Source organism: Ceratosolen solmsi, unplaced genomic scaffold (genome assembly GCF_000503995.2).
Source record: "Ceratosolen solmsi marchali unplaced genomic scaffold, CerSol_1.0 scaffold13, whole genome shotgun sequence".
Taxonomy (NCBI): domain Eukaryota; kingdom Metazoa; phylum Arthropoda; class Insecta; order Hymenoptera; family Agaonidae; genus Ceratosolen; species Ceratosolen solmsi.
Genome location: NW_011948418.1, coordinates 8,406,195 through 8,430,334, shown reverse-complemented (window position 1 = coordinate 8,430,334; position 24,140 = coordinate 8,406,195). Strand labels below are relative to the sequence as shown.

Here is a 24,140-nt window from a genome sequence, read left to right as displayed (position 1 = left end):
TATCGATAGAATATATTTAAAAAATAATAAACAAATTATGTTTTCAAATTCATAAATCAATAATATATTTGACGCTTTTTGTTTTGCAACTAATATACAAGAATTATTTGTTTATTACTCTTCAGTCGAATATAAATAGAACGTATAGGTAAGTTCTCTTGTATCTAACACATTTAAAGATTACAGAATTTGAAAAGTAAATAAAAATTTATGAAAATAAAAGTATTATAAAACATAAATGAATTATATTACAATGTTTAATTAAGTGTGAAATTAAAAAAAAAATCATGTCTTACATTTCAGCAATATAATTTCTTACTTAATATTTATACAATATGATAAGATTTAAATACAAAATTGAATTTCACATTTATTCTTGAACCACTTGATATTCTCAATATCTAATCTAAGCGGCAGATCGTAAAAAATCTGTTTTAAAAGAATAATAACTATTGTAAATTATAATTTGGTTTTATTTCTAAAAACTATCAACTTTGTATGTTTATACTAAATACATATCATCAGTATATAACTCAATATAAATTTGATTAATAAAATTAATCTGTCAATATTCTTCTCTATTTTAAATTTTATTGAAAGAAATATATTTGCCTAATTAAATTCGTATATCGTTTTGTGTGTGTGTGTGTGTGTGTGTGGTAATACACACACACTTCCCTCTCTCTCTCTCTCTCTCTCTCTCTCGCCCGCGCACACACACTGATGCATACACAAAAGTACTTGTAATGAATTTGTCTCGATTTTAAACTTCATATTTGACGAAAATGTTTGGCTAGTTTAATCTTGCGATTGGTCATCGTTTCATCAAGGCAAATGTGAAATTTCTCATTTTGAATTTATTATATATATATATATATATATATTATATCATGATATCTAGTTTTGATTATTATAAAAATGCATTAATTATATTATTATATTCCCAATAATATAATATAACATCTAAGAATTATATATACATAATTAACTCGTTAATTGATGAATTTTTATTCATTTTTTATTTTATTTAGTATTTTATTTGTTCTCTGACTAAATTCTCACTAAATTTCTCATCTAAACTTAAATTACTGGCGTCACTATGCATTTCTCATGGCTAGTTTGTGTAGTAATGAAGCATCGACAATATTTATCTTCGATGTTTAAAAATGCATCTTACATTCATAAAAATTGTAATCTACATGCACTACAAAGTAACGAATATCTAGCGTAATCAATTTAATGCTTTGTTTAATAATATTTTGTCACTGTTTCTATAATTATGATCATTTATACGGAAAGATCGATATTTCACTTTTGTATGGAGTATTGACTTAAATGAAATAAATCAAAAAAAAAAAAAAAAAAACAGTTTAGATTTTATGAATTTTATAATTTTATTATTTACTAAAAATATCGCCTTATCGATTATAAAATATGGATGGATTATACGCGTTACATACTTCGCTTAACGCGAGTGTCCATCTAAAAATTACCATTATAATATGAATTCAACACGATTAAAGGAAATGTACGTTCGTCCATCCCTAAAATGGTTGGTCCTCGATTCATTACTTTTTATCGAATATCTTATATAATATTGATATTATATAATTATAATATTGATTCAGATATTAGATAGATTTTTAGATTAATTGAATGTGAGAAGAAGCTTGTGCATTTTGATTATTGGAAAGTAAGATTTTTTAAGGTCCACTTATTTTTTCATTGATAATTTTACTGTCGAGCTGATTTCAAAAGAGAATTATAAGCAAACGTTGAGATAATCTTCCTCTTGGATCCACTAGTGTACTGTTTTGAGATTATAAAATTGATATGAATAAGCTGCGCGTAATTAACACGCGCATGAATTAAATTCGAGCTATAGATCACATTTATTCTTCTCGTGCAACGCACTCCATGGCGTAGTTGTGGAAAGTGGTGATCCAGCGATGACAAGGCAAGAAGAGTTCAAAGTACCCAAACTGGAAGAAGGAAATTTAAACTTAACTTTTTTTTTTTAACAAACAATAGTTAAGTTGAATTATTCAATGATCTATTACAAGGCGAATAAACATTTTGAATTAATAATCAGCGCTGATTAATTTACAATTTTTTTTTATTTTTTTTTTTTTTTTTTTTTTCGAACTTTATCATTAAATTTTCTTCGTGTGTACGACAATTCATCGACAATACAAAACGATCGACTTGACGATGAGAGTTAAGAAAATTATTACTAATTAGTCGATATTTATCATATAATTCGGCATTCTTTACGTTTATCCGTAACGTTTTATTTTTTAAATTATATGCAATCGGTGTTATTAAGCCTCGTTTATCCGCGCTAATAATAAATAAATAAAAAAAAAATAAAAAAAAGTATCTGGTAGCTCACCTATGCGATTCGTCACTGCTATCCTCGTTGGCACTACTCGTACCGGGATCCTCGAGCAGTAAATTCGAGCTAAAATTTTTCAAATCGATGTCCAGATAGAGTTGCCTCAGCTGGTCATTTACCAAATTCGACTGCTTCGACTGACTGAGAAACTCCAAGTCGGTTTTCAGGACATCGTGAAGAGGCTTAGTTTTCATTTGGTATTGATTGATGAGTTCCGAGGTTAATGGAATACCCTCGATCCACGGCGGCTCCTTGCGTGTCATTCCAGAAGTTTTGAAAGTCTGATTATCGCTGCTTTCATTGCTCTTTTGCCGCTACATTTGGTGATTAAAAAGGCGCTGTGTTAAGGTCGTTGTACTTTTAACAAAATTAAATCTTTAGATAAGTGATAGGTGTAGATAAGGAGAATATTTGAAATTGTATAAAAATCAATGGATAATTGCATGCCGAGAGAATGAAAATGTAAAATACCTCGAAGGACGATAGTCCATGCCAATGTTCAGTATTGCTGCTGCTATCGTAGCTTTTATTAAGCGAATTGCTGAAGGAACTGGAATCGTTGACTTTATCGTACCTTATATAATTATCCTTCGTATCGATCGTCGTACTTTCATCTATAATACCAAAAGACTCACCCCCGTTGCTTAAAGAGGACGAGACAATTTCAGAAGGTGAAAATATCTATATTTTTAGAGAAATCACAAAACAAAGCATATGACATAACGTTCATATCCGCTTCAGGCAATGTTATTTATTAAGTTCTTCTCATCGCACAATCTAATATTATCTCAATTTAATATTTGCAATCATATATAATAATATTTTATTATAATCTTTTTCGAACTTCTCGCTAAAGCGACAATCGAACGTTATAATATGCAAGCGGATAATACTTTTGTTCTGCGACGATAAGCAATCATAGGAGTAAAAAATACCTTCTTGGAAGACTCGGAGATGGTTATGATGCTACCGGGCTCGGCCTTGATGCTCGTCTCCCGACTCACCGGCTGCTTAGGATCAAACGAATTATCTACGGTCGCTGTTGCCGTCGATGTAGTTGTCATTGTCGTTAGATGGGCAGTCGTGGGACACGTATCACTTAACGGCGTTGCTGTTGTTTCAGGCACGATGAATGGAAACGGCCTACACATCATGGTTGGGGGCGTGTGAGCACCAACGATCGGCGGATATATGACGCTCGGCATCGTATACGTCACTGGGAAGAAATCTGCAACAATGTCACGTGCTTGGAATAAAATTTCAATAAGAACGAGGACATTTTGCCATGATTTTTATCGGATGAAGGACTGTTGGCTTGACTGTTAGTTTGCGATGGTTTTCGATATTACCAATGTGCGAGTAGACAATTTATAATATAGATTGACTTGGTAGACAAACGATAGCGAAAGCAAGCGATAATCACGATATGCGCATATTGATAAAACTGGTAATGTAAATATTACGATAAGCACTGGAGAATAAGTATGTTACGTACAATAAGGAATAAACTGGTTGATGGGACTTGGCGGTCCAGGATGCTCTTGTGGAATGATACTCGAAGATGGAATATCTCTTATCTGTGGTAGAGGCAAATAATATACGGGAAACCATTGAGGTAGTGTGGGAAATCGGCTTACACCTTGGCAATATGCACTGAAACATGAAAACAGTAGCGTGAGATTATACGGCAATTCCAATGGAGTTTTTGTATTATCGAGTTTTTCAATATTATTCAAATGATCAAGCGATTAAGCAAACAATCAACAGGTTACATCGCAATATATCACATATTATGAATGTTCGTATAAGAAAAGATAAATAACATCAAAATCCACCGAAACAAATAAAATACATTTTTATCTTAAAAGTTGATTTTGTCGCTATTACAAAATCAATTTTCATTGCTTATATCCATGCTTATATTAAAGCATTTATTATTATTACTTTATTTTCTTATTTATTTATTTATTTATTTATTTATTTATTTTTTTTATTTATTTTTTTTAATTATTTCTTATTTACTTCTTTATTTATTATGCTTGTGCGTATAATAATCATCCGAATGCACATTGATGTTTCTAAAATTTCTAAAATAGTTTAATACAGGATATATCATATGTAGAGAGTTACAAATGAACGATTTGTGCGTGTGATTATGTAATGTCATGATATGCGTAAAAATTACTTTGTCGTAGTGAAGCGCTGCTGTGCAATCGTCGTGGTGGACGGCATTATTACAGAATTAGGAGTCCACGCATTGGTTTTTGGACAGTTCTGTGTCGTTATTGGTGACGTATCGATTGTCGTTACATTAGGCTTCGTATTCAGAGATTCCAGCACCGTCCCAACACTTTGTAACTCTTTCACCGAATTATCATACTTCAAAACCTATGTGAAATGAAATTGTTAATTTTATTAAAAATAAAAAAAATAATTACAAAGACTCTGACATTTAATGTGTCTATGGCTAATGGAATGGCTAATTCGTAATAAAGAAATAATGGGAATAAATTCTTTCAATAACTTCCAACTCAAAGCACGCGAATTATAAATTATCTCATTACTGAAGAAGGTAAAATCCCACTTTCCCTAGAAAATCTTTAAACTATCGATGTTCGTTATACAATCATTATTTTTACAAATGCCTGAGAGCCGTTGCTCACCTTAATATTATTATCCGTTTCTCCGATTGGACCTCCACTTCTTTTCAGTCTGCTTCTGTTTTTATTACTCGCTCCGCACCTCAGGGTCGGCTGCTCAGCCTTGGCCTTGTGATCGTTGAGCGACGTGGAGTTGTTCCGCTTGTCGCCCTTCTTCTGCTCGCAATGCTTCTGCAGCATTAGCTTCTCCATATCTTCGTTATGCTTGTAAAGTAACGACTCCGTTAAAATGAGGAGCTTATCGTTGCTGGTTGCGTTGGATGTCTCGCCCCGGCTGCCAAAGCTCTGTTGATTCGTTGACTCACTGCTGAGATTTTCCGCACTGCCGCTATTGCCGCTTTCGTTTGTCGAAAAACTGCATTTCAACTCTTTAAAGATATTCCCTTATGTAATCATTGACCATTGCATGGTGTATTATTGCATGAATTATTATGGAATGGATCACGTTATGGGACATGATCTTTTTCGAATTTGTTAACCATTGTTAGTGGTATTAAAAGGAAAAAAAAACAAAAACAAAAACAAAAAAAAAACAAAAATAAATAACAAAAAACACTGAAAGAATAAATAAACAAGAGGCATTTCCGTCGTTGTCGAAATGACGATGGGATATAGAAATAAATTCTATGAATCGGATTGAATGTATTGTCTTATATGTTAAATGGTTACCTGGTCCGGATGAATTATTCTTGCCCAACGCATCGCTACTATTCTCACTGGAATGGAGGATATCCTCATCGCTAGCGTATGGTCTATTGTTCACACTTACGCCTATGCTTCTATTAAAGAATCTCTCGATGTTGTCTTGATAATTAAGCTGATTGTAGCTAGGGGGTGTTTCTGTTGAAGATTTACTGTCCAAGTATTCGTGATGGGGTGAGATCTCGCCTAACATCACACTGTCGTGTCCCTGTAATAGGAGATCGGATGATTATTTTTTTAATGTATTATGGCAGAATCGATACGTAGTCACGTTTAAATTATAGGAACTTTGTTTTTCAATTTTAATAACATTTTCTCTCTTGGCAAGATTACTTTGCAGCATAGCATTATATTGCAATTGAAGAGAGGTCGGAATAGATTGAAAGATAGGAAACACAAAGAGCACGAAGGAAATAATTTACATAGGTTTTGGGAATGTTAACCAACGGGATAGTATTAATTTAATGTTCAAGATATATTATCCCGAGTATAGATGCTTCGAGTGTGGTTCGAATTTTTAATTGTAAGTAATTGGCAAAATGCTAATTTACAAAGTGGTATAATTTATTCTTTTACCGAAGTTAAATGCGAATTTTTGGTCTCTTCTGGATATTGGTGAGAAACTAACAGATTATAGAGATAAAACGTCTGTATTATTATTATTATTTTAAGTTACAAGAATAAATATAGACCATAAAGAATAATTTGTCAATCTATATAAATCGCTAATATATATATATATATATATATATATATATATATATTAAAAGCATTATGAAGATCAATTAATTTAATTAATTGAAAATAGTTAAAAAAAAATTTGTTTTTTTTTTTTCGTTACTTGATCTCTGTGACACTTCTATGTTAAAGTTATTTATAACAAAAAATATGAATAAGAGATTGTCATTGGTAATACGCGAGAGTAATGTGATTAATCCAGCTGTAAATAAAATTATATAAGATGTACGATAATGATAATAATTAATAGCAGGGATATGTTGTATAATACAAACGAACCTCCATTAAATCTATTACAAAATTTTTAAACTTTAATACGTATACTTTTGTAACCAAGAGAATAAAAATATCTTATTAATTGTGATTAAATGGCTTTATTTATAATCTCCATTTAATTATTTATCCGCTCGGATTCCTCATACATCTCAATCATAACTTAATTAACCAAATATCTAATAATACTCAATTCATTTTCACACCTGAACATCAGCAAAATTCAACAGTATTTAAAGAACATTTTATCAAAAAATCAAAATTATATAAAATATAGATGAGATATGTGGTATAATGTAGCTGCATTTGATGTATAGTCACCGAAAAGCTCCTGTCGTGTAACGCCATTTGATCCTTGATGGTAGCTGGACTTTTAATTTCCTGCAGTATATACTGCGCGAAGGATTTGAGTTCTTTCTTTTTGGATAGTAACTCGAAATCGGTAGCTTTGGATGGCAGCTTCCTTTGAACATCCTGGAGAAACACGCCGAAGAAAACGCAAAATTGCCCGTTGTACATAACCAATTTCAGGAATTAGGGTAGCTAGTAACATTTATTGTGAATTTCATAATCGAGGTTTGCCCGATCTAAAATTTATTACACTACAAAAGTGAAGTTATCAGTAATATGTAGCGGGGAGATTCGTTAATTAGTGGTTAAGCGATGTCCTGGAAAATGAAATCTTCAACCAGTAAGTAATTGAATTAATCTACAGTTTTATGATTCTTAAAGCAATTTTTCGCATGCTAATTGAAGGTGTCGGCGTTAAATTTATTTTTACAATTAAATGTTTAGTTAACAAAGTAGGATGAAGCAAGCAGGGCGTTTCAAGGATGATTATACATAAACGGTGACCAAAAAAAAAAAAAAATAAAAAATAAAAAATAAATAAATAAATAAATAAATAAAACTTCGTTATTTAAGTACTGTGTTTTAAGACACATTTATCACAGACAAAATATGCCAATAATGTGAATTGCCAAGTAATTTAGCAGTATTTGAATAAATTTAACGGATATTGTCCACCATTTTGTAATAATTAATTTTAAAATCATATGAATTTGCCTTTTCAAGTATGAAAAAAAAAAAAAAAAGAAAAGAAAAAAAAAATAATAATAATAATATTTGTAAGATAAAAAAAATTGATATACATATGTATGCGTTTGTGTATTCGTTATATATAATGTACATGTAAGATTTTAAAATAAATTTCGATGAAACATTTTCCTTGCTTTCTCCTTTTCTATGCTTGATAAATTGGATCGATAGCGTCGTATTATTTGCAATATTAAAAGGTTACTTAAACTAAGCTGATAGGACCAATTACCTCAACGAGGAGCGACACAATCTCTTTCTGTATGATTTGCGCCTCTTTCATCACTTCATCGCTAATATTCGCCAGCAAGTCGTTCCTCCTATTACCAGGTGGATGAAAGATGTCGGGATCGACGGGTCCCTCTCGTACTTTATGCTGACCTACGACAAATTCTACACTTTTCGTCCAGGGATTGATGAACGATGACCATTCGGTCTCGAGAACAACGAAGCTGCCATTCTGGATCATGAATCTGTAAGGCTTCGATTTGAAGGTTTTGCTCTCCAGGTTGATAACCTGCGTGGGCATATTTTAGAGAAGAGCAGATGATTATTATGATAATGCGAGACGTCCTCTCGATCTTTAGCAGAAGAACAACTGTGCCATTACTCGCTCGTTAATATTTACCAATCATTGAATTATATTAATCGATTGAACGTGTAATACCTCATTGATATTAATTATGATTATATGAAAGATATTGGTTTTCACGTTATTTCCAATCCTACATTATATTTACATGTATTTTGAATGCTTAACCGTATAATCGTAAAATAAATAGAATATGCCGACTAACCTCACTTCTTTCTTTATCCATAAATGGCAGAAAAAGATATTTAAAATTTCAAATATTAATATGAATGTTCAAATTCGTCAAATTTAATTATAATAATGATAGGCTCTATCGTCGCGCATCTATCTACCATTCGGGATCGAATGTCATTCAAATCGTGGTATACTGATGCCGAGATATTTAAAAAGTCCGATTAGGCCATTACGCATTGTTATTTTAAATAAAAGCTGATCGAGGTTTTATACTTAAGGAATGAAGAAAAAATTAATAATCAAGGGAATTTATTGCACAGCACATTTGGTAACACTTTATACTCGTTACGTGCTGCTCAATCTCAAAAACCAAAGCTTATGTAAAAACGAAAAACAAAGTCTAAATTATGAGCAGAATTGATAATATCTTTTCACAACTCTTTTGACTGCAGCGAATGGAAATTTTTAATTAAGCACGTATATTATTGTATTTTTCCCAATTATCCCATTATATTCTAATGCCAAAATTCATTGCTTAGAAGCCCGGTAAAGTCAGCGTGAAATCTCCTAGAATGCAAAGATAAAGAGAAGCACAGTCGCAACTGAATCACACTCGACCAGATAAGGTCTCATGCTCACAATCTTGTAGATTTCTTTGATGAGTGGAAGATCCTCGGGATAGTAGAAGTCAAAAAGCGAACGATCAATCATATCCTGTGGCAGGTAACCCAAGTACTGTACGACTTCGGGATCGACGTAGGATAGTCGACAAGTCGCTGTGTGGCGCGTCGTAAATACCGTAGGTATTATCGTTTCTTGTGGCACTACAGATAATAGCATAAGAATAACATAAATCAATTATAAATCATGTCTGAAATTTCGTTAATACGCATTATTCATCAATCAACATTTTCTTTATGGTCGCAATATTCCTCGTTATTAATCGCATAATATTACTACTATTTTCATATGCCATACGTTATGCCAACATATCTGTAAGCAGTAAGAGAGATGCTTTCATTAAATGTGTCGATAATGGGAATCGAGGATTTTTCAAGGATGCTCGGGTGATCAGGTCGAAACAAAATTCTGGTACTTGTACCTATATTTACATGCTGCACCGATCGAAAAATAGAAAAATGTTTAATGGCTTTTCAGCAATAGGTCGTTGGCTTTCAAATAAAATAGTGTCGAAGGGTTGTTAATCAACATGACAGATTGGACATTCATTTTAATCATTCTTATCTAATATACAAAAATTATTTATCAATTCACCACTGATGAGAATATATGAGATTTTTGTAATAAGATACTCGTTAATGGAATATTAATGTCTCTATATTTCTAAACATACTTGATAATCATGTCGATTCAAATTTAAATTTATATTCAATGCTAACATACGAAGCTGATGTCGAATTAAAAGGATTATTTATTCAATAAAATGTTATAATACATTTCTTGGCATTGCTCTACTATTCGAATAGACAAATTCGAAATCCCATTGCATTGTATCAAAACTACTTCGAAGGAATTATTGACACCAGAATAATGGAAATTATTCATTTATTATGAGCTATGTAAAGTTAGACGAACAACAGGTAATCTACGAGGCAAACAATATATTCAATATTCTAATATAAATTTTAAAATACAATATATTAAATCCACGTTCATTGGAACATTTAATGAAACCTTACTATACCTTTGTAAGCCGATTGTACTGATTGAAAGGACGCGACGAGCAACATCACGTGGCTCTGTGATACTGTCATCTTGTCATCATGAAAGTTTTGAACTACCAAATTGATACGATACGGTACGTACTGATCGTTTGTCGAGACGCAAATGTTGAACCTACGGAGACGACAGAAGATGCTCGCTTTCCGACCATTGGCACCTGAAAATGACGAATAACCAATAAGTACATTGAAGATTTGGCATTTGGATTTTACATTCTCAAGTACGAGATTAGAATATTGCACGTTTACTTTTTAAACTTTTAATCCCCGTTAAAACAATAAACGAATTACCGCAAAATCCGTTACCTACATACATATATATATATATATATATATATATATATATATATATACATTGACTTAATCATTGTAATAAAGCGATAATTAATAATTGAATCGATATAAAATATTTATCCTAATATTTGTGAATTTCAATAGTGGCAAGTTAATGTGATTTGTTTATTATATACCTGATGGATGAAAGTCTCGGGAGATAGCGATTTCACTCGCAATTCGATCAGTAAAAATATACTTGTCCCTGGGGTTAAGAAAGTCGATAAACAATTTTCCAGTCCACCAATCTATAGGATACCCTAGAGATGTGTACAATGAAGCTGATGCATGGAGCACAAGACCATCGTCCATGGATATGACTGCATAAAATTCATCCTGTACAACAGTATAAACCAGTTTCACCTATTAAATTACAATTGTGAAGAAATCACTTTTTATAGTGAAAATAAAAAAAAACTTGAGAGTTGACAGAAAAATTTTCATCGTTATTAATAAAAAAGGCTACTGTTTCTGCATTGAAAATACACGAGAAAGTATAACAGGATTCGTTTAAAAACTATTTGTAATGTCATTCAATGTGCTCAAATTATTAATAGACGAAAGATCTCATCTTGTTTTAATGCATCATATGCTTAATTCTTACGTTTGAAATATGTGACAGGCAAAAAAAAAAAAAAAAAAAGCTGAAGGGATTACATATTTATTAAAATTAAAAATGACTTAACGCCCATAGATTTTGTAATTCACCAGCACCTTAACATGGAAAATATTTTCCTTTGTAAAATTTGAATTTACTTTATGAATCGATAATTTATCCTACCCTTTAGACAATACTGTAATGATAAGAATTTAAAAAAGAAATTTTTACGTAAATTATTCTGCCGTTGTAAATAATAATTTCTTAATTTCGCGTTCGAAAGATGTTGAGAAAAATAATAAATTTTTTTCCGTCAAATTGCGATTTAACGAAACGATTTATCATGATCTTTTAGAAAGCATATTATTGTCCATCTCGTATCTGTTAAATTATAATATTAATTAAGGTATTTTATTACCAGGAATTTCTATGCTTCATCTTGTATTCAGACAGGATAGCTTTGATTCGTCTAATTCAGTTTTAAAATAGTTTATCATTTCTTGTTCATTATTTAAAAAATATCTTCCAGTATAACAAAAAATTAAAAATTTCATATAATTAATTATTGTAGTTGGTATAAATAATTGTTAAAAAATGTGTTAAATTTGTTCATTAGATTTCTCTTAAAGATATTGTCAGCGCACTGTTCAAAAGAGAATATTATTTTTTTTTTATCAAGTGTAGCACTTTCTTAAAGCTTGATACATGATTACGTAAAGGAAAGCTTATAAATTTTACTTTGTGATATATATATATATATATATAATATTGTGTAATAAAGAAAATATATAATGCAAGTTAACAAACTTAAAAAATATATTGTAATTTTGAAACTTTATGTTAAGAGACGCGTACAATCTAAAATTCACATTCCCATTCCTTAAAACGTACAAAGATATTTCCTTTCGAATACTAGAGGTTCTATATTGTTTTACAGAGCTTTCGAAATTCACTCACATCAGCTAATCAATGATACTTTACAATAACTTTTCAAGCTTATGAAAAATTACCCAAGCTGAGTGGAAGATTTTATGTTTAAACTTAAGCAAAATTTACTGTTAATGTTGTGATTTGTATTGTCCGATAGCAAAAACAAAAACCTATTTCTAGAAAGAAGCAATAATTAAGAATGTTGACTTACCCAAACAATCGATATCGATTCACACGCAATAATAAGCACTGAAACAAGTGTTGGCTCGTAAAAAAAAAAAAAAAAAAAAAAAAAAAAAAAAAAAAAAAAAAAGTCGGACAGACTCATTGCAATGACCATACAATTGTGCTTCACGAATCAACATTTCAAAATCAAACAATTGCGAGCTCATCTCTCCAAATGAGATTACACGTGCTTATCCTGCTATACATTCTTCAAATTTTATAATGATATTACGCATAATAATGCGTTTAAATTAATTATTCCTTCTGTCACGTAGAATACTAACAGTGGAGTGCGAGGTGATGTCGTCGATGGGTCTAATTTTCGAAGTGAGTCCTGCACCTTCCGCACTGGTTATTAAATTATTGTTGTGAACTCCAGAGTCCGTTGCATCCACCAACTCTACAACGGTCGCTTCTTCTTCTATTGGCCAGCAAAGGATAAAAATATTTTGTGATTTATTGGAAGAAGTGTATGGCATTATAGATTTAATCTTTATTAATGTTATTGTTCATTATATTGATTATTTTGCCTTTCTAGCTTTAGCTATATTTAGTTATATTTTCTTTTCATCTCTCCTGATACTTCATTTGCTCTGAGTTTTGGCTCTATATTATTTTTCGAATAAATAACTGTTAATTGAAGATTTAGTGTGAGATATTTTAGACATACGATTAAGCGATGAATTGCGAAGTTATATTAAACAGAATTATTCAACGACATATTATTTTAATCGAGAATGCATACTATTATCAAAAAATAGTCGATGGACATTTTATCTTCAAATAAAACGAAAGACTTTTTATTACGGAAGAAAAAAAATAAAACACCTTGGCCGTATTACGCAATTTCTATAGCCCTTAATATAAAATTACTCTCTATCGTTATATTTTTAATACCGTGCAGGTTTTTTTTAACAGTTTTCCAATTAAAAAATAAAGACTCGATTATTGCGCGATGCCACAATGACTCAATAATATTGTTAAAACGTAATATCGGAACATTAAATAGTGACAAGATTGCAAATTGAACAAGAGACATCCTAAAAGAGCATACTAAATATAACAATTTAATTGCTGTCTTTAATGTTTTATTCAGTTTATTAATCATACGTTACGTAGAATAAACGCAACATAAAAAATTATATAAATACTTACGTAATTATTCTCTAATAATGATACAAAATAAGGTAAACCCCTCCTCCTCCTCCTCCTCCTCCCTCTCCCCTTTCTAGATTGATGCAATATTTTTAAATATAATTTTTATTATTTTTTTTCCCCAAACCATTCAACTTTTATAATCTTCAAATAAATCACTATTACGTGGTGTAATTTAGCTATACTTAAATCAATATATCTTTAGCATCAAATTCGTAACATGCAATACGTAATATAGTACTAATAAAATAGGGGATTATAATTGTATTGAAAAGTGATTTATGTCGAGCCACTACAAGAGCCGCAATTTATTAATTTGCGTAAATAATTACAATACTTTCTTTTCGCTTTTAGTCACAAAATTTGTTGCGCGTCCATATTGTTTGATTGAAACATCATGCATTCATCTTAAATAGAATGAAACATTGAGAAATCGAGAAATATGTAGAAATAATTATTTATATAAATAATAAGATTATTGCTGGAAAAAAATTTTTAAATCACTCATAGTCGCAAGTTTTTTTATTTGCCTTTAAGAATAATTGGGGCAATCATGACATTTGACTCGATAAGAAGTAAGGATAGATTAAATACTCGAAATATATAAATAAAATAAAATGTGATTTATGAAGGAGCTTAACGATATTTCTTTCTCTTGCCGTTCCTAAAATCCATTTCTTAGATACTTTGCAAGTAATAGATAAGATAAAGTTAAGTAAAACGTATCCATTACGTTTAGCATTATTGTTTTACCCGAAAAATATACGTATTTATCCGAATATAATATTTTTCACTTTACAACTAGTACTAGAAATTCTCAAATTCATTTATATAATATATGCATATATAAATGTACCTTTACTATTCTATATAAATAATTATATAAAACATATTCTATATAAAACATAAAAATTTGCAACTTTCAACTTATTGTGTATAAAGATCATCATAAATAATTGCTTGCAAAGTTCGATGTAGATCCAACATTATAAATTCTGCGGACATCGAATATTGCCAACAGATTGATTGCATTTTTATCTAAGCTCGGTTATGGGGGGGATGGGTAAGGGGGAGGGGGAATGGGGGAGGAGGAGGGATAAGGGGGAGGGGGATTGGAGGTGGGTGTAAAGTAGAAATTAATCTGAGACGAACCAATTGATCGGTCGAGGAGTGTTTTGCAAGGTTCAGGAGACAGCGTATCGTGGTTCAAGGCAGGCGTGATGGAAAAACTCGTCGGGGCACCTTTGAATTTCTTCTTCTTGTAACCCTTGTCTTTCCGCTTGGTAATTGGCTTGGGTAGCGTCTCCGAACTGAAAGCACAAGTGTCACATGAATTTTGTCAAGTCGCCACCTGACTCGTCTATCTATTCAATTTCAATCGCTTTCTAATGAGCGGATTGAATGGCCGTGAGAGAAGAAAGTAACACCATGCGTGCGGTGGTGGGTTTTGGCGGGTGGAGGGTGGGGGAGTTGAATCGAATACGTTATATGACAACAATAATTAAAAATCCATATAATTGGTAAGATAAGATTCTATTAAATTTGAATTATTCACGTTTAATTATATACACATAAGCTGCTTTCTTCCAATATTGTATAAATGTCAAATATGAGCGACGAAAAGGTTGAAATAATTAATACGTCAACATTTGTCCTTCTCTTAAGACACTATTGTATTCAATCGCGCATAACACTCGATCGTATTTAGGTCCAAGCTTGGCCTTTATTACCAACGGAAATTAACTTAAGTTTAATTATTAATAATTGCAGTGGTGTGTAATACCATAGTTATTAATTCTAATGTTAAATAATTCCAATAGTAAATAATTCTAATATTATTATCAAATTATAATTTATGCCAATATTTTTAATAATTATTATAATACTGAACATTAATAATAAATATTTAGTTTGATGTTTAAATATTTAATTTTATAAAGTATCGAAGAATGTCGATGTTACTAATCAGATTATAATATATGCTTTAAAATTAAAAAATTCGAACGAGTGCTAGCTAGCTCCAAATAATAATCCAAATGAATATCATTCATTGCTGCATCAAACGTATTAATTTAATTGTTAAATGTATGCATTATAATTTTGGCGATTAAAATTTTCATTTAAAATCTTAACGATCAATTATAAAATCTCAGTATATAGTTTCGATTACGCGTTAAGTATGTTATTATACATTAAGTATATAATATCATTATTACATTAATATTATACCAGTGGAAAGATCATTAGATTAAAACTGAAACTCACTTCATCAAATAAATGTGATTTTGTTTTTTGATAAAATTTTTAATAATATTTAAAACGAGACAATTCATGCAATTATAAATAAAGACGGTGTCACGTGGCCCAATGAGAAAACGCAACGAGTGCCAGAAATGGTAAGCCACGCGTGTTTGTTTAATATTTTATCATAATAACTCATTCCTTATAAATAATAAAACAAAATGGAAGTATCAAATAATACGAGATCAAAGGCATACATCAAAGGCTAACATTATTCTTCTAACGTAACAGAAATAAATTGCCATTTATTCATAAAAAAAAAAAAATAATAACAATAATAATAATAATAATAATTCGCGGATTCAATTTTCCGCTACAGGCATTTTCAAACTAAATCCCACGTCTTCTTAAATATCATTAGATTTTATTATGATATTAAGAAATAAGAATAATATACAGAAATAATTGAGATATTGAGATTGAGAAAATGTATTTAAAAAACTAATTTCATAAATAATGCGCATTCTAATGGAAAAATTAAGAAAAATCAATTGTAGCCATGAACTTGTGGAAAATTACCTTTGTGAAATATTGATTAAATGTTTATCACATGCCGATTTATTAAAATACAATTGAATGAATAGAAGGGAATATTAGAATATTACTAAATAAGTATAATGACTACACGAAGAAAAAATTATTGTATATTGACGCATAATACGTCAAAATTTTATGAATTTTTTGAAGAAAAAAAAAGGTTTTTTTAATATCATAATGAAATTAATCATTCTTAAATCCATTCTTACAATAGACTTTGAATGTAGTTTCATAAAAGTATGTTCGTTAAATATTGTTAACATTTATGAAATATTAACATTTTTCTCTATTTATGGAAAAAAAACTTCAATCGTTCAATACTTTAAAATTTACAATAATTAATTTTTTCAACAATTTTTTCATCGTAGAAGATTTTTCATTAACGTATTTAGGATAATTCAATTTATTATTTTCAAATTTAACATATATATTTAAGATATATATTAAAAATATAAAAGATTTTTATATTTCTTTCATTTGTTTGATAAATTGATATATAATTTTTTTGTGTCTCAAATAAAGCATTTCCATTATTCCTATAAAAAAATTTTTTATCAAAAAATATAATTTATTATATATTAAATAAAATTATTTCGTTCGATCGTTTTATTATTAAAAATAATGTATTTACTCTAATTTGATTATCTGAGAAATTTACTTTAGAATTTTATAAGAATTAGTACTGAGACAGCACTGAATAAGTGAAAGAATACTAATAAGCATTTTATCGAAATAGAAAATGACTTTTTTCCACTCTTTTCCTAATATTGTTATCGTAAAAACGCTAGGTTTACCTACAAAGCAGTCACCTGTTTTATCAACTGTCAACAAATTTTTTTTCAATAATACAGTCATCGTAGATTCATTCCATTGGTGCATTCAATTTGCTATTTTTAGCCCAATCTATTCTTCCCCGTGGAGCGGAAGAATTTAATAAGGAAGCAACGTGCTAGTTCCACGTGCGTCACGTCTAATTTTTTTGTAAAACAGCATATGACAATTTTCTTCCCTTACACTACGTTATGCAATTGGAGCAAATGGAAAATAAACTGCAGAGCGAACGAGTCTCATTCGATTTTATAAATAATATAGTTATCCAGCTTATAGTCATCCTGGATAGTTATCCATCACGTATTCATCCACGTGCACGAGGCGCTAATACATCGTGTGCGTGACTCCTTGCAAGCAAACGGACAGGATGCACCTGTTCGATCAACATTTGTCACTGATATCGACAATTTAATCGCAAACATTCCCAAGCACACAATTTTACATATAAATTATTTAAACTATAAGTATTAATAATCGTTAGGAGCTCTTGAAACAGAAGTGAAGCCTCGGCAGTTATAATTATAGTAAATTTATTTTCATCCCACACAGATGGGAGCATGAAGAATGAACAATTCGTTCGATAGGTGTATATTGTTGAAATTAGTGCATTTTATTGTGGCATTTAATATTTACAGCATCGAGCGAATCGCTTGCAATTGCGGGTTAATATTGTTAGACAAAGTAAGCGGACAGGTGACTTTTTGCCCTTTCAAATGTGCGTATGCGTAAGCATGTATGAGCGGATTAATCAATGAATATAGTATGCAAGTTATCTTCCTTAAAATTACATTTTATCTTTTATGTTTCTTATGATTGTGAAATAGCGCTACGGCAAGTTTGTTCTTTTTTTTTTCTTCACACACTCTACATCCATTTCATATAAATGGTATCATAAATTTAATAAAGTAAAACATCGTTAGATACACATGTCTATACAAGAAAGGGCTTATCGATAAATACTTGGCTAGATAAAATTTACCTCCGTTCCTTTAATAATCGTTACAAGGTCTTGATTCGTAAATTTCTTATGTTTCTTATAGGAATAATAAAAGCAGTTGAGAGTTCATTATACATTATACATTATACAACGTTATGTATAAGTTGTTTATAAATTATTTAATCCTTTCCAATACAAACAGAAATTTCCTCACTTATTCTTGAGACGTTACGTGATTAACCAACGATTACGTAGCACATTGTACTTTAATATTTCAATTTATTTATCAATTACAGACATACTAGACGATATATTGAATTGCTAATTACTCCATTAAAATGATAAAAATGTATGTAGCAAAAGTACCATAGCCATCCGTAAATTCAATTAGAGTGTTTTGATATTTTTTGAGGAAAAAGTCTAAATCTAAAATAATTCAAATTAAATTATATATTAAATAATTATAAGGTGAATCCTTCTTAAAGTACGTGTGCCCTGAATTACAGTACAATGCCAACTTACAAGCTAGAGGCTTAGTCTATCTCATGTGAAAATATATTCTAATCAATATTATAATTTATTCTACAATAAAATATTTATTATCATTTTTAGAGTTAAAGAGAAAAACATTTGGAAAGAAAAACATTGACGTTGTGCATCATAAGCTCAAGCGTACAAAGTAACGCGTCGAAATAACTTAACCAATATAAATAAAAAAACTGATATAGAAGATGTTAAATGCATTTATCGAGGAGACATCCTGAAGCATAAAAATTACTACGCTTGTCATAATTTACTTTAGCAAATATTTGACGAATTTTCATGAATGTAAAGTTCACAATAATAATACTTGTCTTGTAGATAACGAATCGATTGTCTTTCCTCGTTTAAAGCCCATTAATTTTAAGCCCACGTGAAATGGTCGCATCTTTGTCCGTTGTCGCAATCGTCATTTCTTTAAAGCTTTCTTTCATGGCTTTCGAGATCACAGATGCATAGCATTTAAAATTCTAACCCAATTTCCAATTATATTTACCAACATCTATCGTATTTAGATAGTAATTATACGATGAGAATTATTTATGTTTTAATATGTATTTCAAAATAAAAATATATTTTTAAAAATACAAATATATTAATGACAGTAAATAACTTTTGATTGGATGAAGGGGGAAAAGGTAAAGCTTTTGAAAAATGCTTATTATAGAATATTTTCAGACAATAGATGAATAAAAACAACATTGCTTTTTTTTTTTTTTTTTTTTTTTTTAACAAAAAAAAAAAAAAATGTTTTTTTTTTTTTTTTTTTTTTTTTTAACGAATACGAAAATAATTGATAAAATATAGGTTGCGATATAATTGATATGAAATAACCATAAGAATTAAATTAGACCCATAATAATGATAAAATATCTTATTTAACGTAATGGTTTAAATTTATCATTACTGAAATCACATTTCGTATATATACACACAGTTATGTATATAATAAATAAATCCGTAAATATTAAGATAAATTACATTTTATTATTTAAACTTTCGGTAGAAAGAGCGAAATGAGCCCGAAATGTAAAAATAAAAGCTTAAATTGGAAATCATTTCCAATTATTCTCAATTAAACACAACTATATTTATTTTTCAATCCGGTTAAAATACTTTACATAACAGATATTTTTATTTATTTTTATCACTTTGATATTTTTCAAGATTTATTTTTAATATTAATGATGTTTATTTACAATTTCTAAATTTAAAATAAAATTAATATAAAATATCTATGCATTCGCTTAAATTACTACATTTTGTGAAATACAGAAATTTAATGTAGAATATATTGTTGAGCATTTCAAAATAACAATAAAACAAGTTAACAATATAAATAAGATGCATACTTTTAAAACTAAAAGATTGCAAGGAAAATTTACAAAATAATGCCTTTCTTATGAGAATTTCTAATTTAAAAAAAATTATATAATATTAATAACAAAAATATAAAAAATCTCATGCCATTTTTATAAATTAATCGTTTTTTTTTTTTTATTTTTACAATATTACGCATCAATTATCAGCGATAGTAAAAAATATGAATAATCTAACGCTGAATATGTAAAATACATGGGAATTAGATATTTCTTAAATTGAAAAATGTCGTTGGCAAACCATTGTTAAAATATCATTCAAAGCTATTCTCATATATCAAATATATATCATATATGGGAAAAAAAAATTAATCAAACAAAATTTAATTCCATTGTCTCCATCAACCTAATGATTCATATAATCAATACGAATGCAATTGCTGCGATTATAGTATTTATACTATCGTACCCGTAGTTAATTACCCTGTTTTTGATTATATAAAGTAAAGTATCTAAAGGGCTGTATTAGTTACGAACTGAAGTACATTTGACTTCATACAATGGCGATTATTTTTAAAAATAAAACTTTATGCAATGTTGTTGATAGTGGTAAGAAACGCATAACCTTCATTAGAAACCGCAAAATCGCAATAATAGATATTTTTTAACAACTATACGTATTAAAAATCTTCTCACAATAATTTATCTAAAAATCAATATAATAAATCGATTATATTTACTTATGATTAGTATTTTAATTAATGATATAAAATAAGACTATGTTACCGAAATATGAAATTTTGATTATCATGTAAAGCAAACGTATCTTTATCAAAAGCTACAAATTATGTAATAAACTTATATGGAATTACATGTAACGAATACATTGCATGTAATGTATTTAGTTAATTCACAACTAATCTGTTAATAATTGATATATCATGTATTATTATTTGTTTGGCAAAACTTGCATCTAGACATATTTTAATAATATACAACATTGATATTTCTTTTATACTCTCTGTATTTAGACATGCTGATTCTTATTGCTAATATACATTATAAATAATCCGTTGGTATTAAATGTGAAATTCTTATGGACAATAATTATATAGTGATTATCAAATAAGTACATGATTACATTGAATATATAATGATACTTGTAATTTCTATTCAGGCCAATAACTTGTGAAACGACGAACAATCTATTCATCTTGATTGTGCGTTTTCAAATTACGAGTTTTACAAATAAACAATATTTAAAGTGCAAATTGAATTGAACGATTGATCAAGATACGATTTCGAAAATTCGAACTCAACAACGTCGTACATAAAAATGTTTTATTGTTATTGGCACAGCCTTCGTATACACGGAAAGAAAACATTTCTGTTAAATAATCGTAGAATTACCGTCTATTACTGAACTACTTTGATATTTCCGAATTTTGCAAGATCGATTGCTTATATAAGTATTCTATTTAAGCTCTTCGATATATTTCAAAATTCTTCTAATTGAAAAACTCCTTTTAAGACAATGTAATTATCGATAAATAGATTACAGCTCGTAATTTACAACATCAAACAATTCCTAATGCATTTTAAATAAATATATTCAATAAGCGTACAATTAAACAATTATTTTGAAAATGAAAATTTAAACGTTAGAATATAAAAATTTTGGTTAATTTGAGATGTATCTTTACAGATCTTGGTATACACAAATTAATTAATCTTCTTTCAACGTCGCACTGTATAGAAATATAATTTGTAATGGAATAAAAACAATTTTCGTTACTTTTACTATAATAGAATGGAAAAATTACTTTTAAAAAGAATTAAGATAAAAATCTAAATAATTTGCATGCGAGAAGCGTATATAAATAAATTTAAACACCAAACTCTTGTTTATTGATTATCGCAGACTTAAAATTGAGCTTCGTTTCAAAATATAATTATACGCCTATATTGTTGGTAAAAAACAAAAGAGCTATCTTAGACTCGAGGATCTATTTGTACAAATAATTTATCATCGTTGTACCTCTCAATTAATTGCTATTCTTAAAAGGCCATAATGATATCGTTAAATCAAGGGCCAATGATAAATAATGCATTATTAACCGGTAAGAACATGACAATTATTCAAATTAGGTACTGAAAAAAAGGATTATTCGATTGCAATCCAGAATTGTTGCAATAAAAAATTAAATCCTGTTTTAAATTAAATTTTAATAATTCACGGCATTTGTAAATGAAATAAATTATTTGCTAAATTCAAATAAGACTAGACTATCTTTTAATTATATATCAGAATTGTAAATGATATTTCAAAAATCCTTAATTAAGTAATAAATAGTTACGATAAAAGTGTACGACAAGCATTTTATTGTCCGTTGTATAATATCTGTGAAAAATGTTATCAAATTTATCTGGATGAAGATTTTTTACAATTAAGCTCTGCTAATGATTGAATGTTTTATATCGAATTGGTCCAATCCATTATATTCAGTGGTAAGAAAGTAAAAGGCACATTAGTTTTCAATCCCAATTTATTCCTATTATTTACCATAATACGATTCACCATTATTATTTAATCTAAGAAGTATGATGATAGCACGGTTTTACTACGCTTTTTAAATCTCATGTGGGACAATGCAATGGATGGGGGGGGGGGGACAATAAAAGGATAAAATTTGTGGGGAAACATCCGTATAGATAAGCGAACACTCTCACCTAGTATGGGATTGGCTGTTGCTGCCGGTATTGGAGTACCCGGAGTCGGATATCTTTGCATTTTCTGTGGAAGTCTCCTCCATGTTTGATCAGGCTTCCTCGTCGGGGATGTTACACGGCGCAAGTGAACGGAGGCTCTTCGCGCCCTCGGACTACTCGTCACGACGCGCATGTGCCAACCGCGACTTTGTCACGCGCACCGCCGCGCGATAGCACCGAATCACGGTCCCTCTACTTCCCCTACATTATTTTCCGCTTTTCATCTGTCAATCAAACAATCCTGCCGAGATTATTTACACCGAGATGGCAAGTTTTGTCTTTGAGAGCCGAAACTTGTACATCGTAACTCGACTCAGACGTTCTTCGATCCTTTGCGTCGTTCGCTTTTCATTTTCTTTATTCTCCTTAGAATTAATTTTATAATTAGTGGTTTTCATATTGCAAATACAAGCCATATTATCATAAAAAATGTATATTACAAGAGCATATTACAATATAATTTGCATATTACAGTATATTACAACATGCAAACAGCATTTAAAAAATGAGAAATTAGGCTTTTATAAGTTAAATTCGACATTTATGTTTAATCGTTACTTTATTATAGATATCTCCATAAATATTATATATATGAATTGAAAATGAAAAGTAATTTAACATGAGATAGTTATATACTATCAAAAATTTAGAAGTACTTTTTTTATATTTCACGAACAGTTTGATAAAATTACATATCTACATTAGAAACAATTGATACTATTTCAAAATGATAAATGCCGATTTCTTCAACCCACATTACTTCAAATTTTTCTTTTCAAGCATTTTTCCATTATCCGAAATAAGTTTATTATTATCATTAACTATATACATATACGGATTTAGAACAGAATAGAGAGCGAGAGAGAAATTAGACTATTATAGATCTCATGTACATAATTTTATGCATATTCTAATGAAATACGAAATTTTAAAATGCTTGTAAATAAATTTGTAAATTTTAAACCGTAACACAGCCATTATTTTCGGAGCTTTCTTCTTTTTACTAGTCAATTTGTTCGTGGCCGAACTTTCGATTCCTTTATATCGAAGTATATGAGAAAATAAATTGGTTGGCCGCTGCTTTTTCCTAAAATATAATTCAAAATTTGATATATTGTTTAAATTATAAATACAGGTGTTATTTATAATTATAATTGCATATTTCTAATCACATAATTTACACGCGTTCGTATTTAAAAGCAAAAAATTAGCAAGCACTTATCAATAAACCATGCTTATATTTAAACAATTAATAACGTGTCTATACTTAATTTGCAAATTTAACTACCCTTAA

At 29.4% G+C, this 24,140-nt stretch overlaps 2 protein-coding genes across 2 annotated transcripts; both read right to left on the bottom strand.

The window, feature by feature from the left end:
* Nucleotides 1-1,879: 1,879 nt before the first annotated feature.
* On the bottom strand, nucleotides 1,880-9,355 carry LOC105360435 (period circadian protein-like). Its single transcript, XM_011497329.1, has 11 exons — nucleotides 9,269-9,355; nucleotides 8,096-8,380; nucleotides 7,089-7,242; nucleotides 5,725-5,988; nucleotides 5,059-5,423; nucleotides 4,581-4,783; nucleotides 3,891-4,048; nucleotides 3,289-3,641; nucleotides 2,867-3,076; nucleotides 2,393-2,709; nucleotides 1,880-1,982 (listed from the first exon to the last, which is right to left on the bottom strand). Exons 1-11 carry the CDS (start codon nucleotides 9,338-9,340, stop codon nucleotides 1,880-1,882), a joined length of 2,484 nt encoding a protein of 827 aa, XP_011495631.1. The 5' UTR covers nucleotides 9,341-9,355.
* An 860-nt stretch (nucleotides 9,356-10,215) lies between these two features.
* LOC105360434 (period circadian protein-like) lies at nucleotides 10,216-22,890 on the bottom strand. The gene is made up of 6 exons (XM_011497328.1): nucleotides 22,808-22,890; nucleotides 14,765-14,922; nucleotides 12,742-12,878; nucleotides 10,842-11,067; nucleotides 10,335-10,529; nucleotides 10,216-10,235 (listed from the first exon to the last, which is right to left on the bottom strand). Exons 1-6 carry the CDS (start codon nucleotides 22,888-22,890, stop codon nucleotides 10,216-10,218), a joined length of 819 nt encoding a protein of 272 aa, XP_011495630.1.
* Between the last annotated feature and the right edge of the window lie 1,250 nt (nucleotides 22,891-24,140).